General features: G+C 39.6%; 1 protein-coding gene across 2 annotated transcripts; it reads right to left on the bottom strand.

Annotated features, from left to right (window-relative positions):
* Positions 1 to 8,273: 8,273 nt before the first annotated feature.
* Positions 8,274 to 17,405, bottom strand: LOC137281917 (perlucin-like). Of its 2 annotated transcripts, none has more exons than XM_067813635.1 (4): positions 17,181 to 17,405; positions 15,639 to 15,724; positions 8,998 to 9,091; positions 8,274 to 8,609 (listed from the first exon to the last, which is right to left on the bottom strand). In XM_067813635.1, exons 1-4 carry the CDS (start codon positions 17,227 to 17,229, stop codon positions 8,386 to 8,388), a joined length of 453 nt encoding a protein of 150 aa, XP_067669736.1. In that variant the 5' UTR covers positions 17,230 to 17,405; the 3' UTR covers positions 8,274 to 8,385. The 2 variants fall into 2 exon arrangements, with proteins under 2 accessions (XP_067669736.1, XP_067669737.1); XM_067813636.1 differs by having other exon boundaries at positions 15,639 to 15,721; positions 17,181 to 17,287.
* Between the last annotated feature and the right edge of the window lie 1,078 nt (positions 17,406 to 18,483).

Genomic DNA, 18,483 nt, shown 5'->3' with positions numbered 1-18,483 from the left:
TCCATCTCTAGGTACAGCTATATCAACTCACGAACCATGGAGGATCTTTTTAATGTTATCAGTTTTCATTTAGTGATGGCATTTTTATAAGACACAGACCTGTTAGATGCTGTGTAAATGGATAAATGTTTAAGGAATGGTGCTTTAAAATAGTAACTTAGATTGTTAGTGGCTGTATCGTTGAGGGGGAATAAAATTATTGTCCGGATAGGGTACGGATAGGGTGAGTCCCAAAACATTCAAAGTAAATTTAAACTTTCCACTTAATTAATCGTGCAATATGTGTACTTTTACACATGTGCCTAAATGCCAACAGGGAAAGGAATCGTGTAAATAGAGTCCAAGCAGGAAGGAAATGTACTGTAAGTTCTTGCTGATCTACCTTCAGTTGTTGGCACAATAATGCGGAAGCGTTTCTAAAAACTTTGTGCAACCGGGGGAAATAAATTTGGGTTGCTTTCATTTTTTACACGTCCTTCATTTTGTGTGACTACAACGGATCAGTAGTTGACGCTCTTTTGGATGATACTTGGATGACTACCCTTCGTATCGGAAATATCAGAACGGGAAGACATGGTCACCAATATCCCCTGCCTCAATGCTCTGTTCCTATCTGGCTCCTGGCTCCTTTAACATATCATACATCATACTTTACAATGTGGCTGACTTCCGAAAAAAGCAAAGTATTATTAGGTTTCACAAAGCTCAAGTCGTTGCATAATTTTGATGAGTGATGCATAATTTTGATTTTTATTAATCTTACATGTATGTGTTGGTTTAGACAATACAACTCACTGGTAAAATCAGCCAGGCTTTGACATCCTACGGCTATCAGAACATACAACCCATTTTGTACCTCATCTATCTTGTAAAACAATCACTTAATAGTGTATGATCTTGTGTAGATATCCAGCAGCAGGAATTACTCTATTTTAGTCCGGAAAGCTTGAAGCTGTACCAGTGTCGTAACTGGGATTTGGGTGTTAGTAACCCTCTTACCAGGTACCTGTTACGATGGCCGTTCTGCCTTAGTGGGGGTGCTGCCAGCTCTGGTGCCATACTCGCTTGGTCTGTCCGGGGGGCTACATCTAGGAATAAGTGGTCAGACGACCGGGATTCCTAACTAACACATAGCATTCATGTACTGGTTTACTCGATCCCTCTCTTCATAACAATTGGACTTGGCCTGGACCGCACCTCGCATCTTTTTAGTGCTGACGGTATCTTTTTAAGGTGTTCGATCCTGCTCCACCCTTATCACATGACCCTCTACAATCTCTCTGATTCGTTAGAAGTTACATCATTCCCTGGTCTCATGTCGTTCCTCGTGATTGGAAATCTCCCTTAATTCTAATCAGTGACTCAGCTTTAATTGCTACTTGACGAATCTATTCTGTTCTGTTGTTTGATATTTATTCCCTTTTTCCATCCCTTAATATATTACCCAATAGTAATAGCATTGGTGTTATGCCGAACTAACCGCAAATCTCCCACGATAGATGTATGAATCGTTTCTTGTATACGAATGCATTTTTTCCTTATGACACCTGACACAGCGACCACACCGCCGTATTGCGCACAGAATAGCTCTGGTCACTTCACAAGCCCCTATCTCTGAAGTAGGCTATCTCAAGGATTACCAAGACATACTCACTTTCATGTGTCCAAGTTACATATAACAGGAGAATATTACAGGGACACATAGTAACGAATTTATCTGGACGTTTACCCTCACTAAATGCCTTAATTATAGACTGGAAGAATGAGACAATCAAAATGGGTTGGTACGTATTTGTTTTTTACTTGTGAACATTTTTTGGGTTCACACCACTGCATTCAGGACAAAACTTTGATGTAGTACCGTGCAACGTTTCTAGTCTGAAATAAATGATTTGTACAAATTCAGCAAAGGGGTAGCTGAAACGGCGATTTCCTATATGCGTTTGAACGGTTACGCCACCTCGTTGAGACTTTAAATAACGACTGAGTACCTGGGAGATACTGTCTAGATAGTTCAATGTGTAATGCGATCCGCCAGACAAGACTGTCATTCAAATCTCTTTGATCAAAATCTTGGAAATGTTCATTCCCACGCTTATCTTTTAGATATTCCTTTACAAGTCGTAAACTCTGATCATGTGCATTGACAGTGCTTTTAGAATACATTTTTCCCGTTTTTGATCAGGTTCCTTGACATTATCAGATGCGAAACGATTCATTGTCAAGAGTCTTTGATCATACGTTCGTGTTATAGACAATTCAAACAAGGGAGGTAAGTGTTGATGGCATGTTGTTGCTGGGGACGCGCATTTTAGCACGCGACCGGTTTTGACAAATGGGTATCCGACATCGATGTGATAAATACACACGATTTCGTGACAACTGTACAATCGTCTCTGTTATTAGCATATATGTGGTATGTGTGTTGAAAGGGTTTCTTCTCTTCTGTCCATTAGGTATGTCACACACGTGCCGGGGCTCATAGGTCTCGGACTATCAGTCTTTACTCACTCATTCAGCTTAGAAGGCACGCGTGAATCTTTGACTATGGAATCTGTGTATAACATTACTACGTCTGGACAATTGTGAACAATAAATCAATATAATATCTCCGAATCCTGTAAACAGGATGTGAGTGTGTTCCATTCTGCTGATGATTTTGGAGATTTTACGTGCGATTTCCGACACAATATATAATTCGCGACGGGCCTCTATAGCCATTTGTTTGTCTATTTGAAAGAGTGAGTGAGTGAGTTAAGATTTTCTTATGGAAAGATGCGTCATTGACCGAAAAATTGGGCAGCCTGAAAGGAGCGTTAGGTTTCATATATAATTTGTAGCTGGCAGGGATCGGAAGTACGGGTGGTTAGTTTGATATTTGTTTTGGTCCTTTTTGTCCTGTTCAGCTTATGGAATGCTAAGAGTTAGGAGTGTTTGCAGTGTTAGGTGTGTGTTCATTGCCTGTGGATATGGTTGCATTTTCATATCTGCGGTTTAGCAGATGTTTTATGTTAGAATTTAAATTTTTAGTTACTTTGACACTGATTGTGATAAACACATTGACCTTGTGTTGCAGAACTTGGTTACCTGTAAGTTTTGCTACGTGTGGTATATTTTGTGACAATGTATCTGGGGAATGGATCAGTCCATTTCAACCACAGAGATGCCTTCAGACTGCTTACAGATGCCACCAAGAACAAAACCACTGATGTTCTCTCCACAGCGGACCTATATGTCTGCCATACCTACAAAAGTGTGGGGAGATTTGTCACTCTGTGCATTCAATGAATGTTATAAGGTTAATTCTCTACCTAACTTGTCCGTAACAAATCAAATATCCATTTATTCCGTAATGTACAAGCAAACTATACCTCCACATATGATGGGAACTGTTGTTAAACGTTTCAAAAGTGTCCAAATTAATAGTGAACGCTGTGGCAACGATAAACGCAGCTCCTCAAAGAAAGCTAGGATAACTTATGCTTCACGGGCAGATACCGAGTGTCATGGTACTCTAACTGGTAATCGGCCCGGCCCAATCATTTGTGCACCATCTGTTTGCGGCTGAGGACTGGTTTAAACCTTGTTGTGATACACTTGGCTACATTTCCCCTTTGTATGACAAAACAAACATCTCAGCTCGGGTCCAGCGTCATAAGGACCGTTTCAGCGGATATGCGTGGGCTATTGAGTATGTGGGGGCAACAGAAATTTCCTGATTGTCAGCGAGTTGCCGAGACTTTGCTATGTGTGAATGTTACTGTATATATATATACGTTGCCAAGCTCTTGCTAGGTGTGAATGTTTGTGTATTTGTATTTATGTTTAAGAATACTATTGTATGTATGATAAACATGTTGTTGCACAAGTCATCACATGCATAAAATGTTGCGTGGTTAATACAAACCTTCTACTGAGGATGTTTTCCTGCGATACAGGGAACGTATGGATAAAAGGTTGATATTCTTTATTTCCAGTTTGAGTCATAGAGAATTCCTCTTTTATGAACTTCTATGCTTAAGACTGAACCTTTGATATTTCTCGTACACACGACCACATTCGTGAATCTCGTTGTGCACGTGCATTTCCTGCATCCAGGCCTATAAAAGCACAAGGAATGGTTCTCGCTATGGTTTGCGGCGTTTCGTCAGATGTGATGATTGTCAGGCACTATAATATGCATCCATCCACTGTTGGGAAACTCAGACAACATTTTCGGGCAACCGAATGAGTTTGTCCGCGACCTCGTGCACCAAATTGACGACAGCTCGGCATGACCGCAATATCCGAGTCTCGCACTTACGAAATCGGTCGAAAGGAAATACTTGCGCCATATGAATATGGTGGTTTTCGAAGGGGTGGTGCCAAGGACCGGAGCTTTAATGTCACTGGCAGACCATCCCTCACCCATCCCACTTCTTCATATATATATAATGTAACAGTTTCACTTTTTAAAACTAAGTGGAAACTCTCACTGTCATTTCTCCTAACCTAAAAACGTAGCGGAAATCTACATTACCCAGAATCCACTCGGTTTCCGCAAGAGCAGAAAGTAACTAGCTATGAAAGTTTCAGTGAACTGAAACTATGTGAAAACTCCCAACTACAGTTTCAGTTGACGGAAACCAAGACTTGTTAGATATATTTCTGGAAACTATGCGGAAACTCTTATTAACTACATTACCGAATATTCATTAGGTTTCCACAACGGAAACCGAATAAATCAAGTTATTTTATCTGTGAATGCTAATTGGATGTGGGTTTCCGACTTGCAGCACCAAGATACCCGGATGATATACTCCAGTAGAAAATAATAATAATAATGAATACTTCTAACAGGCACCGGCATCAAGGCAAATTTTCTGAATTTAAAAAAACCCCAAAAAAACAAACATACAAAATATGTAGCATAGCATATATTTATAGAGTACCCTGCTTCCACTGATTTGGGAGCATTTGGAGAGGAAAAGGAAAACATAGGTGTTTTTTGGAAACAATTTCATTATTTTTAAAAAATGTGAAGTTTATTTTTTGACTCAATATATTCACCGGGAAATATTCAAATGTTTCTTGGACTTTAAGAACACCTCTTCAGTAATCCGCTAATGCAGTGAATGGACCAAAACGAACACTGCACCATCCGGTGCATTTGTTAGCCGGCATGTCGTGACCAGAACGTTTTCAATAGTAATAGTGTCTGGGAACTGGATACAAATGAGCTGCAGTGAAATTAGGCCACGCGTTGTAAGCTATGCTCAAATACTCGGTCCGAGTGATTCTGACACGATCACCCTCGAAGGCCCACCACTATTACTTCTCATGAAGATTCGGGTTGCATTTGACCCCAGTAACCCAAGCATGTTCTAATCGTCGACTCGTAGGGTCGGGAGGTCAGGTCAGTTTTCTTGTTTGACCCAAGAAAACTGCGTAAGTCCACGCATTTTCGACTTGGTTATTTATAGACAGCCATATAACCTGTGTGTAGAGCAAACAACAAACAGAAGTACTAGTGATATTGCATAATGCTCCTTATCTTTCTTCAGCTCTGTTTCATATTTATGAAAACAGTTATTACATTGTCTGGTGATCCACGAGTATTTACATGCATCCCTCATACAGCTGGAATAGTGACAAGTGGACTGAACATGACAAATAAACGAATGCAATGCTTTCTTTATTTCCATTCATAATATTTATTTTTATTTTGTGGTAATCCGTCCGACACAAAATATGTTCCCATCTTACATGTGGCGGGTACGATCATAAGCATGCCTTTTATAACATGACGATTTATAGAAAGACAGACAATAAGCTGAACGTTTTCCGATCGGGCTAAAACCGTCAAGACCTCAGTAAAAGCAGTTTAGTAATGAGGCAAGTATGAAGGAGAGTGTAAAAGATCTAGTACTGCATCCAGAATGGAGAAAAGTGTAGGGGATCTTGTGCTACATCTAGTATGGAGGAACGTGTAGGAGATCTGCCACTGCATCTAGTATGGAGGAACGTGTAGGGGATCTGCCACTGCATCTAGTATGGAGGAACGTGTAGGAGATCTGCCACTGCATCTAGTATGGAGGAACGTGTAGGAGATCTGCCACTGCATCTAGTATGGAGGAACGTGTAGGAGATCTGCCACTGCATCTAGTATGGAGGAACGTGTAGGAGATCCTCCACTGCATCTAGTATGGAGGAACGTGTAGGAGATCCTCCACTGCATCTAGTATGGAGGAACGTGTAGGAGATCTGCCACTGCATCTAGTATGGAGGAACGTGTAGGAGATCTGCCACTGCATCTAGTATGGAGGAACGTGTAGGAGATCTGCCACTGCATCTAGTATGGAGGAACGTGTAGGAGATCCTCCACTGCATCTAGTATGGAGGAACGTATAGGAGATCTGCCACTGCATCTAGTATGGAGGAACGTGTAGGAGATCTGCCACTGCATCTAGTATGGAGGAACGTGTAGGAGATCTGCCACTGCATCTAGTATGGAGGAACGTGTAGGAGATCTGGTCCACTATCCAGTGTGAAGGATAGTGTCGGAGATGCACTGCATCCGCTGTGAAGGATGGTGTCGGAGATGCACTGCATCCGCTGAGAAGGATAGTGTCAGAGGTCCGGTACTGGATGTCTCCGTGTTGGTTTGTCAATTTATTTATGTCCATTTGCAGTTAGTCATTATCTCTGATATATTGCTTTACTGTGCTTTAGTGATATGTTGTCTTTTGTTATATAAATTACAACCAATCTACAATCTTAATACTGAAGACTGAGGTCATTTTACTGTTGACTTGAGGTGCACTTTCAGCAATCTTTAAATGCGATTGCTTTCATAGGTTGGTGAAGCAGCCTCGGAAAACATAACAACGATATTCACGTTCCTCATTCAGGAAATAGGGAACAATGAAATATGGCGTCAAGTTAAAAGTTCTGCACGTAAGAAATGTTCTACCTGGCGATCCCCATGCACGTGGTAACGGGGGTCATTCTTCATTTCGAAACTACACTGAAAGGACTCGCAGTCATTAGTTTTCTTTAGGGTCATTATCTGTAGTAGTGCTTCAGCTCTTACTTCTTGCTCTAATGGGGTGTGGGAACTGTATGAAATCTGCAATGTGTCGACGACTGTTTGACTACTTCAGGCCACTAGGAAAGGTAGGCAAGTAGGTACTCTCTGGGTAAATCTAATTAAGTCTGTGACTTGCAAACATTGGGAAGGTTTCAAGAAATGTAGATTGGCTGAGTGAGAAAGCGTTTAGAAATGGAACAAGAAGAAAGAATATCAGCATCTCTGCGATCGCAGGTTATACCACCAACTGGACACATGCCAGCTAGACGCTATTGGCGAATAGGGAGCTGAAGGAAGTAATTGTGTACCGTTTCAAAATTCAAAATTAATGATTGTCGTGTTGGCTGGTTGGTTGGACTGCTGATTAACGCTGCACTCAGCAATATGGGCATACTCCAAACTAAGCATAATGATCACATATTTTTCAGTGAGTATATAATTACATATGGCTGTTGGCAGTTGTATATGTCACTCTGTATATAGTCACGGGCGATTTACTAATTTAGTCTGAACCATAAAATCTTCAGTGAGTGAGTGAGTGAGTTTTGTTTTACGCCGCACTCAGCAATATTCCACCTATATGGCAGTGGTCTGTAAATAATCGAGTCTGGAACAGACAATCCAGTTATCAACAACATGAGCATCGATCTGTGCAATTGGGAACTGATGACATGTGCCAACCAGGTCAGCGAACCTGACCACCCGATCCCGTTAGTCGCTTCTTACGACAAGCATAGTCGCCTTTTGTAGCAAGCATGGGTTGCTGAAGGTCTATTCTACTCCGGGACCTTCACGGGTCCATAAAAACTTCAATACAGTGTATTTGATCTGTTTGGGCTCCCTTGATAGATTGTTTTGTTTTCCAATAAAATAGGCATAAAGCCAAATAACACGTTATAAAAGGTTTATTGTTTGTTTGTTTTTTAACCTCACACTCAGCAATATTCAAGTTATATGGCGTTGATCTGTAATTGAGTCTCGATCAGACTACCAAATACTCAACATTGTGAGCATCGATCTGGACACTTGGGATACGATGTCATGTTTGAAACATGTCGGTGAGCTTGACCACCTGATCGCCTCTAACGACAAGCACGGGTGGCTGAGGAAAAATTCGAAAATCTATTTACTCTAAGAACTATTTACTCCTATACTCTCAAGTGACCATGCACGCTGACATCCTCAAAAAAGAGCAACAATACAGTGGTGTTCTTAGGCGTTTGTATTCCGCAATACACTGGTTTTATTAGGCGCTTGTATTCAGCAATATTCTGGTATTGTAATTGCATCTTCTTCGTACATTTGCCAGAAAACTGTTAATGAGCTCGCTCACAAATGAACCTGTACCTCCTACTACAAGGTACATCATTCCACCGATAATGGAAGCTAGCAGGCATGGACATGCAGTGTTCGTGACCCTTGGCGTTGTTAGGTTCACCATGCTTCCACCCCGTGTATCCTAGTTTCTTCCCATGAGGGCGCTCCCAGGTGAAGATCCCCTCTCCTCTCAGGTCAGTGCCGCCGATGTAGTAGGTAGCGCCTAAACAGACATTCACCATACCAAACCAATTGATGCATAATCGGACAGTCGTAGTGATGTACGAGTGTTTGTTATGTTATGTTAGCCATTCATCGTTGTTCTTCATTGACTGCAACAGTCGGATCAATATGCTATCAAGGAGAAGGAGATTCTGACAATATTATAGGGACGTCTGAAAGTATAATACTACGGCACGAAGCACAGGCTTTTATACCAAGCAGGGAGTTGAGAATTTATTTCTTAGGCATACGTATTCAGGATTCAAACCATTCATCCCTGGATCTTGCGCTCTGCCCTTCTAGGGTACCCGTGAAATTCAACATCTTTAATAGGTAGTATATAGTTGACGAACTATCTGAAGAGATTATAGTTCTGGGAAGCTCTTTACCTTTGCCATGTCTGAGCAGGTAGCTCCTGATCAAATGATCTTCATGACTGCTGGAGATGGTGACCAAGCGACTTCCGAAAAACTGACAAAAGGACTGAAAAAATGAAATTCTGAAATTGATTTGATGCAAAACATGGAAAAGGTATTAATTTAGATAATATTTTCTAATACCCAAGGAGTGAGTGAGAAAGTTAAAATTCGAAATCACAAATTTCAGCTATATCGTGACTAAAACCTGTCACACAATTACATTTCATAATTTGATATTATAAATTATGTCTGCAAAGGACAGTAAAAAGACTGAACTATTACAGTTAGAAATTCAAAACTAGGACTTAATCTGATAGGATTATGTACCTGCCTTATCATGGGATTTAGGCTTGTTTGAAAACCAGCAATTATTCTTCGATGAACACTTAGTAGATCGAACCTAACTTTAATGTGTTGGGAATTACAAAATGTATGCAGCCTTTCTGGATGACAATAATTTACACTACGTCAACAAACATCGATACAGACACTAAGTAAGTTGCTACACTAATATGAATATACAACGATCTACTGAGTCTCAAAATCTTCATTCAGTTCATTTTAAATATTCAAGGACTAAATGAGAGGAGCAAAAGGATAAAAAATATCCTAAAACGAAATTTTTACTTTGCATGAAATCAATTCAGTCATGGTCCCATCACAACGGATACAACATTAAGGATCGTCGCTCTTTCAGTATATTTAAAATGTACACCTGCTTTGACTGCTAGGGCATGGTCTTGAATGACCTTATCAAACCTGTACTCACAAGAACAAGTAGGTGTACCCAATGGTTGGGTCTAATTTCATGTAATTTATTAATTATATATTAATATTATTATTGAGTGTCCAATTTCCCTTGCATTAGAAAACAAATGTAACTCCTAACAACAGGGGTATAGCCACTGAAAATTTTCAGAAGTAGTGTCACGTTTGTTTTGAGCGCTGCAACAGCAGAAGAGTCGGTCATTGTGTTACACGAAATACCAACATGGCTGGGTAACCAACAGAATACTTTCTATTGGTCAGCATCACTATCACTGTGTAAATCAAGAATTCCCAGTAAGATCGGATGCGCATTTGACATGTTTGAAATGGCCTGCAACAAAGAAAGAGCATCTGGAAAAAGTATGCATTGTGTATTCTTAGATTGTTTTCTATATACTGGCAGAGAAGGGGCACATTAAATGCCGTTTGTTTGGTTGTAAAGATGAAGCAGTTGTTTGCCAGTTTGGGCGAAACTTTTCAGAATCCAATAACAGCAGCACTTGCAACTGCGCCACTATCCTTAGAGCCATTTGTGAAGATTTATAAGTATCATAAGTGTTTCGTAATTCATTATAGTGTTGGTGAGGTCACAAGTGGCCCTCACAAAGGAGCAGCTATAACTAGGCGAATAGGAAATATGTTTTCAAGTTTCATATTATCTGCAAAAATGATAGGTTTCATTCATAGTACAAGACGTAGTGTAATGTATTAGCTATTCAGGAACATTGGCTTCACAAACATAATGTAAATCATTTTGATGTGTTGTCATCATTTCAGCTAGTTGATTACAAATGTGAAAACAATACGAACAACACAAGAGGTTTTGGTGGAATTGCCATTCTTGCAAATAAGCAGTCAAAATGGAAAATACAAAAACGTCATATCTGTAGTCAGTTCGTTGTTGGAGTAGCTGTAAAATCTCCTTTCTTTGATAGGAGTTATGTCGCCTTCCTTCCACCAATGTACTTCAGTCTGGTTATGTCGATGCTCTTAATGAACTCATAGATGCTTACGACTACTTCAGTGAAAATGGCGATGTAATTATTTTAGGTGATCTAAACTCAGATATAAGCAAAGATAACCCAACCCCCCGAGATAAATCACTCCTTGACGCAATTAAACAACGGTATTTGATAAATGCAGTGTCCACGGTACGCACTCGAGGACCAGGTTTCACCCATATATAGGAGCAAAGACAATTTACATAGGTCACGTATTGACTGCATATTGATACCATCTCACTTGAAAACGTCAGTAATAGCATGTGTTGTTCTAGATGACTGCAGCTACGGTACATCGGACCACCTAGCGTGCTACGTATCACTCCTCCGGACGAGGTGTAGTAATGACGTAAATGTAAGGACAAAACTATGCACTAAATGGACAAAGGCAGACAACGAGCACATTGACCGATATAAATCTGAGCTGGACCCCTGTTTGAAAGATATAAATTCCCCAGCAGGTACCATTTCTCCCAAAAGTGTGGAAATATATAACGCTGCCATCACTGATGCCTTACTTGTGTCCTCTGGACGTACCATTCCGGGTTCTTCCTACAACTCCCACCTAAACCCCTACTGGAAAAAATACGGCTTAAATAATGTTCACTATGAAATGATAGCTGCCAGGCGACTCTGGTCTGCTGATGTTAAGCCAAGAGATCGTAACTCCACAATATATGTTGAATATAAAACTGCCAAAAAAGAGTTCAGGCGTCAGCATAGGATCGCTAAAAGAAGATATAACAAAGAGGTGAGAACGGAACTAGCGCAGTCCTGTGAAGCAGATATTAACACTTTTTTTTATAAGACTGTTAGAAAACAAAAACGTCAAAACAGATCAGTGACTAAGCTCTGTTACCGTGATCAAACAGAAACCTCTACGTCTGGCATATGCAAACTGTGGGGCAACTACTACGCCGACCTGTCGCTGCCCTACCACTCTGAAAGTTTTAATGAACATTTCAAAAGTCACATAAGCGAAAAACTAAAGACAATCATGGATAATAAAAAATTGAAACAATGGTGCAACACACACTGTCCAATTTTTCCAGACCCTCTACAATTCGGATTCCGAAAAGAACATGGAGCTGTTATGTCCGTATTTACATTACATGAATGTATTAATTATTATCTATCTAACAAATCATCTGTTTACGCTGCTTTCCTTGACAATGAAAACGCCTTTGATCGTATCTGGCATGCTGGTCTCTTTGTAAAACTATATGAACTAAGCATAAAGGGGAAGCTGTGGAATCTTCTCTATCAAAGTTACAGCAATAGCTATGCGTATGTCACATACAGTGGTGAAATGTCAAATAGTTATCCTATCAAACAAGGTGTAGGGCAAGGACGAGTGCTGTCGTCATGGTTCTTTCTTGTTTACATCAATGATCTGATCCGTGAACTTAGGAGAAAAGACTGTGGTCTTGTTATATATGGGCTCAAAATTCCAGTTATCATGCTCGCTGATAATACTACACTAGTCAGCGCCACACCGAAAGGACTACAAGTTGCTCTCAACACTGTTACGCAATATGCTTCTGATTGGAGATTAACATACAATGCCACCGAAAGTCACGCACTGGTATTTAGTAGACTGATTTCCCAACAAACCCCCACTACGTTCCAGGTAGGCATTGTTCCCATACAAATATCTGAAAGTGTTACGTATGGGGGAGTAATTCTGAACTCAAAACTAACATGTACAAACATGATAACGCGATGCTGCCAAAGAGCAAGACGCACAGTCAGCTCACTAAAATCTGTAGGATTAAATAGCTATGATCTCCATCCCATTGTATGTGTCAAAATATGGCACCGGATGATTCTCTCCACTAGTTTCTATGCATGTGAGTTGCTTAGCGGCATACGCACCAGAGATACCATTCAGTTAGAGAATACTCAAAGGCATTTTGCTAGAGTCATTCAAGGTTTAGACCACAAATCATCAACAGACACTACAATAGCTAACCTAGGAATGTGGTCACTAACAGGATTCATTGACAAGTGCAGACTACTGCTCCTCGGAAGGCTTTGCACAAACGCATGTTTTTCTACCATGAAACATATAGTATGTTCGTACCTAGCGACAGCCAATATTCATAACACAAATACTAGCACCAGTATATGTGATGCAATGATATCAACTGCCTCTAAGTACAACCTTCATAATGTCATTTCGATCTTTATCAGTAGTAACAGTAGGAACATTCCCCTGCAAAACCAAATAGAGAAGAATGGTATGTAACGCAATATCCATGTATGAGGAAAATAGGTGGAAAAGCAGATTATTACTACGAGAAGATCTGGTCAGATATAGGTCAACACATTCAAAACTTAAGTTTCATATACTATGGAGATTAGCGCTAGCATATCCACATCTTAGATATTGCATCCAATACTCTCTAAAGATAGCATCTAGACCAATTATATCTCGCGAATGTTCCAGATGTGGTAGACATGCATTTGATTATGACAGACATGTACTTTTGCACTGTGAGTACTATGTAGCTGAACGAAATTAATTCTTCTCCACCCTCATTGACCAACTGGATGTTGACAGTTATGCTGAAATTGAACTTTTGGGTGAAAATGAAATGCTTGCATTATTCTGGGGAGCGGCTCAAACATTACCTGGAATTGTTAGCTTGATCACTTGGGAAAATGTGTCACTATTATTTTGTAAATATGTATTTCATCTCAAGAATGTGTTGGACAGTCCTCTCTTTTCTTTGCAGCAATAACCAGCAGTCTGTGTACATATGTTATTGAATAGTTATTTACACAGCTTATGACGTTAGCATTCATATTTCTATTCTAGCATTCATATTCTATATATTAACATCATGTGTTTGCTTTGAGTAACATCAGAGATGCTGTAAATCTTCGGATGTAACTTCTGGAGGAAATAAAGAAATTCATTCATTCATTCATTCATGCCAGGAAATATTAAAATCATTTACAAATAGCAATCCGTCAATTGTATGGCATAAAATCTGTCATAAGCTGTTAATCTTTGTACTATATACTGTGACAACCAAGCGACTGCCTTGTGGAACGCGCTCGTTCGGATTGTAATGATCGAACAGTATAGAGCCCACACGGACTTAAAATTGGCTGTCGTTTCCATCCTGGATAAGAATTCAGACAAACAGTCTCGCAATCCAGAATCAGGCAAATATCTTAAAATACCGTAAAAAATAGCCGCTTTTTCGACAGACAGACACGGCATGTGTTTTTCGTTTCAGTAATGGCATTTCGGCGAAAGTACTTCAGTTTATGGAAACCACACTGAATATATGTTTTTAAGTAAATATTTCCTAGGAGCACACACGTGGGTTATTTAAGCAAGCGTTCCATGGCCTTGCAATCAGTGCACGGTCGTTACACTGACGACGGCCAGCGCTGATGATCGGTAGAGAAATCAGTTGATAATTCGAATGATCGATGTGATCACGTGCATGGTTTTGCAATATCGGTTTTGTAGTCAAAAATTCTTGTCAGTCTTTGAGATAAAGGAGTGAGGAAAGATGTTAAATCACACCAGCGATATTTCAACCATATCGTGACTAAATCACTTACAGTGCCTTTCCATGGACCTCAGTTGGATTTACACCATTCCTTCGGGTGCTTGAGATCGTACTAAGTTTCAGCCATTAATTATAACAACGAATATCCTACGATTAAAAGTTCGGTAGAGCTAAAGCACTGTAAAAGTATAGTCAGCATCAGAGTGGATTTAAACTGATCCATGAACAAATCAGTCTGAACAGAAACATGTGCATGGCAAGCAGTATGGACTACACGTGCAGAGTATGGTTTATTTACAGGCATTATTTGAATCTTAATTTCTGCAGGTTGATTAGCTTCCTAAAATGTTTTTCTCATGTTTTAACTTTGGTATTCATTATTGGTTCTGCAGCAAAGGACATGACCTTCATGAAGCTAGATGTTTACCTACGTTGTTTACTCTCTTTATGTAACCTGTGCAGTCGGTGTTTGGAAATTTGGAGCCATGTCCGAATTCCTGACACCTGATACTTAGGAACGGATTGGAAACTTTATGGAAGCATAGCATTATTTTATTTCTTTGGACAAGCCCTTAATTTGAGTGAATTCGATCTTGTTTATCTCTACCATCTACTTTTCAAATGGGACACTCCCTAGAGAAAGGGGATGTTTTCCCGGACAGTGGATACATTTCTTATAATTAATGTCACAAAATTCCGTTGTGTGTGTTGTGTCACTAAAGTTTCGACTTGACACTAACAAGCCTTACTCGACTTAGGAACAGTTAAGACTTTATAATACAAACAAATGTTGTGCTGTTTAGCTTGGTTTAATTATTTGCTCGAGTTGTGAAACGTACATAACATCTTGTTCCTTTAACTAGGAAATATAATCTTTTTCCATCATATCCGCAAAAGGTATTTATCCCAGTCAAACTATACGCCAATGATGAATTGAACGTTTTTGCTGTCTCCTGCAATGCGTTTTATGTTTTGTTGGGTTTTTTATATGGCTTAAAGGTTGTCAACGTGTTCAGTAGTCAGTGCATGCGGTCACTTTATGCTCGCTAAAAACAGCGTTTTGGTGGCGTAAGTCATGATTTTCCGTGTGTTAAAGCGTATAATGGTCAATCACCCGACCTAAGAGAATAGGGAGCTGTCATACAAATTGAAATGAAAGGCCTATAAATCATAAAATGTCCGCATACATCAATAAAATCAAATCTGTTTTTGTGTATTCATTTTACGAAGTTAACATACCTCAAACACATATGCTTGTTCGTAAATTACGAGAGGATTGATATGTTTTCTCGGGAAAGTATGATGAACTTACGTTGGCGCCAGCGAAGTCGACAGTGGTAGAAGCAAACAGGTAGCACGATCGACCGAGATTAACAAACCCCAGTGGACATCTTGCTGCTGAAATCAACATAACCCTGCTGTTTTATATACATACATTTACTAACACAGTGTATCACAGATTAATTGGTATTACTGGAACGCACTGATATTGACTTGGTATATGTTGTTAAGCCTAAGACACTCGGAGAACTGCGCAAATCAGATTTATTGGAATTTTTCCACGTTTCACTTGACACCAAGCCTGCATTTAGGAAAGTTCAGAGTTTGAAAATTCTTTTGATGAGGGAGTTTTTGGACACGAAGTTTGGGAGACGGATGAGGAGGAATGTTCAGACCAGTTGTATATGACAAAAAATAGAACTGAAAAGGATGTAGAAAAAGAAATGGAATATAGAAAAGAATAAAGTTTGAAATGGAGAAGGGAAAAGAAATGACTTTAAAGAATATGAACATTGAACTAAAAGCATTAGAAAGGTCATCTCCACTCTCAAATTCTTCCTCTTTTGAGATTGCAAGGCATGCTAGACTGATGCCCAGGCGCCTTATCATTCCTCCTTTACAGGTCGGTGGAGTACAGTGGAGCTATGACAAGATTTTGTATCGGGTTAAGAAAGCTTCTTAGATTACCCACTGAAACGGGACGATGATTTTAATGTTAATGTAGAAAACAGAGCAAATGCACTTTGAAAAAAAATAGTTCTATCTGACGAATTTCATGTTATTTTATCATGTACACATCATCATGTTTGGTACTAATCCATGTAAGGACAAACTGATCTCACTTATGAAATCATATTATATACCCCACTCCTATTGAAACTAAACTTTTTGCTGAAACCGTTCTGTCATTCCTAAATAAAAATATATATAGTCAGATGTTACTGTATTTTAAATGATTGTATGTTCTCTATACCATTCTGCATGATTTATGAGAATACAATTATGCTCGTTTCTGTTCTGACAACGTATTTGGCTGTCCTCTTTAATACCATCGAATGCATAACAGCGTGATAACGTTGTGGCGACGTGAAATTATTAACTTGGTATGTACTTATATCGCTGCACATATTTACAACATTGTTTAAGTTTTACATATATGTTATCTTCAATTGGTGAACATTACGACTTATAAGTAGGACTGTTATGGTTATATTCCTATTTATAATGGTATTTTGTGTTATCAAGGAGTCTTTCACACCACAGGTAAGGTTGTGTCCACAGTATTAAAGACAACACACCCACGTCAGGAGCTTTGTGGCATGTAAACGTGACCATCAATGATTGTTCCACACGATAGATGAACAACTGTATTTAGATTAGGATCGACGTTTCGGTGTCCATTGTAGGTCCAAACATCGTGAACAATCACGGAATGTACATAGAATTTTTTGTTCAGACGGTTTTTTGGAGGTACTTGACATATTACCGGACTATGATATGGTCATATGTAATCTGTACATTACATATCCTTATTGAACGAAACTAGAGAAAAGATAATCGCAAGTCGCATTACCTGCACCAGCAGTGAAGACAACCAAAGAGAACAGCAACACGGCAAACATGTTTTTTTTCTGAAATGCGTAACTATGCTTCAAGTGTAGTCAATCTCCTATAGCAGGTATCCAACCTGAATGTATTTATATACACAGGCACTCACATCATTCCCTTCTCATTGGTTCCAACCACATGTTACACGTTGACGGTGAATCGTGTGCGTGGGTGTAAACAAGGTAAAAACAGCCTGAAAGTTGTGTTCCTACGGAAACCTATTAGGACTATGTCATTTGTTTTTCACATTTCCACTTAATAACTGGAAATGTCCACATAGTATCTGGAAATTTCCAGTTAGTAACAGTAAGTTTACACTTAGCATCTGGAAGTTTTCACTTGGTATCTTGACAGCTAGAAGAGTTATCATGGATGAATTCCTTCGACACAAAGGCATCCCTACGCCAACACTGGAAGCCTTGTCACGAGAAAAGTTGCAGATGCATGTACTAATCTATTTGAGGCACTTATATAATAGGTTGTGCAGGGAGCTGGAATCCAGCCAAAATGATTTAATCCACGATTTCCCCGTTCATCACGTTGTAATAATATTATTATTTAACCTGAGACATGGCTTAATGTTTTCTTGTACTACTTTATGATTGTTTGTTTTACAGACTGATGTCCCCTATATTGCGATTATGACAGAAGATCAGCTTTCAGGGTATATCCCAGAGTATGGCGACCGAGTGGCAAAACGAGCCGTCTATAACAAGGACAGGAAAGGTGCCAAACCCGAAAGAGCTGGGAATAAACAAAGCTTATTTCAGAGACTGAGAAAGCAGTTTGAAAAGCAGAATCTGACAGTTCAGAAGACGAAGGTCAAACAGTGAATTTGCAATATGGAAGCCAAAATGCAGCAAAGACATCTAGGCGAAATAGTAATTCAAGGCAAGCAGGTACGGGCCGTATCTACAGGCCTGACAGAGGTCTAAAAACAAGTTATAATTTCATGAAAATTAAAGTAGGTCATAAATATCTGTCGCTGAAGGACAGGGAAACAACTAGTTAATGACTTTGTATATAAAGGCCGGTTGTCATGTTGACGACAGCAGACACACACAGACTAACTGAACTACATCATTCAGCCATCCTCAATCCCCATCAACGCTTGACCTACATAACCGCTGCCTGACCGCTCGTTGTCTTGCATTCAGTAAAACTGTTTCTCACTCTCACACCAAGACTTCGGTGAGTTGACATTATATCTGATTAAGAAAAGTGAGATGAGCTTGCGCTTACAGGTAGCATTTTCACTCTCTCCTAAA

The sequence above is a fragment of the Haliotis asinina genome, chromosome 4 (assembly GCF_037392515.1).
Source record: "Haliotis asinina isolate JCU_RB_2024 chromosome 4, JCU_Hal_asi_v2, whole genome shotgun sequence".
NCBI lineage: Eukaryota > Metazoa > Mollusca > Gastropoda > Lepetellida > Haliotidae > Haliotis > Haliotis asinina.
Note: the sequence above shows the minus strand (reverse complement) of the source record. Positions and strands in the feature narration are given on the sequence as shown.

Coding starts and splice junctions, on each gene's coding strand:
- LOC137281917 (XM_067813635.1), bottom strand. CDS start 17,229: ATGTTTGCCGTGTTGCTGTTCTCTTTGGTTGTCTTCACTGCTGGTGCA. Junction 15,725..17,180: donor TGTCTTCACTGCTGGTGCAG/GTAATGCGACTT, acceptor TGTTGATTTCAG/CAGCAAGATGTCCACTGGGG. Junction 8,610..8,997: donor CCTGCTCAGACATGGCAAAG/GTAAAGAGCTTC, acceptor ATGTCTGTTTAG/GCGCTACCTACTACATCGGC.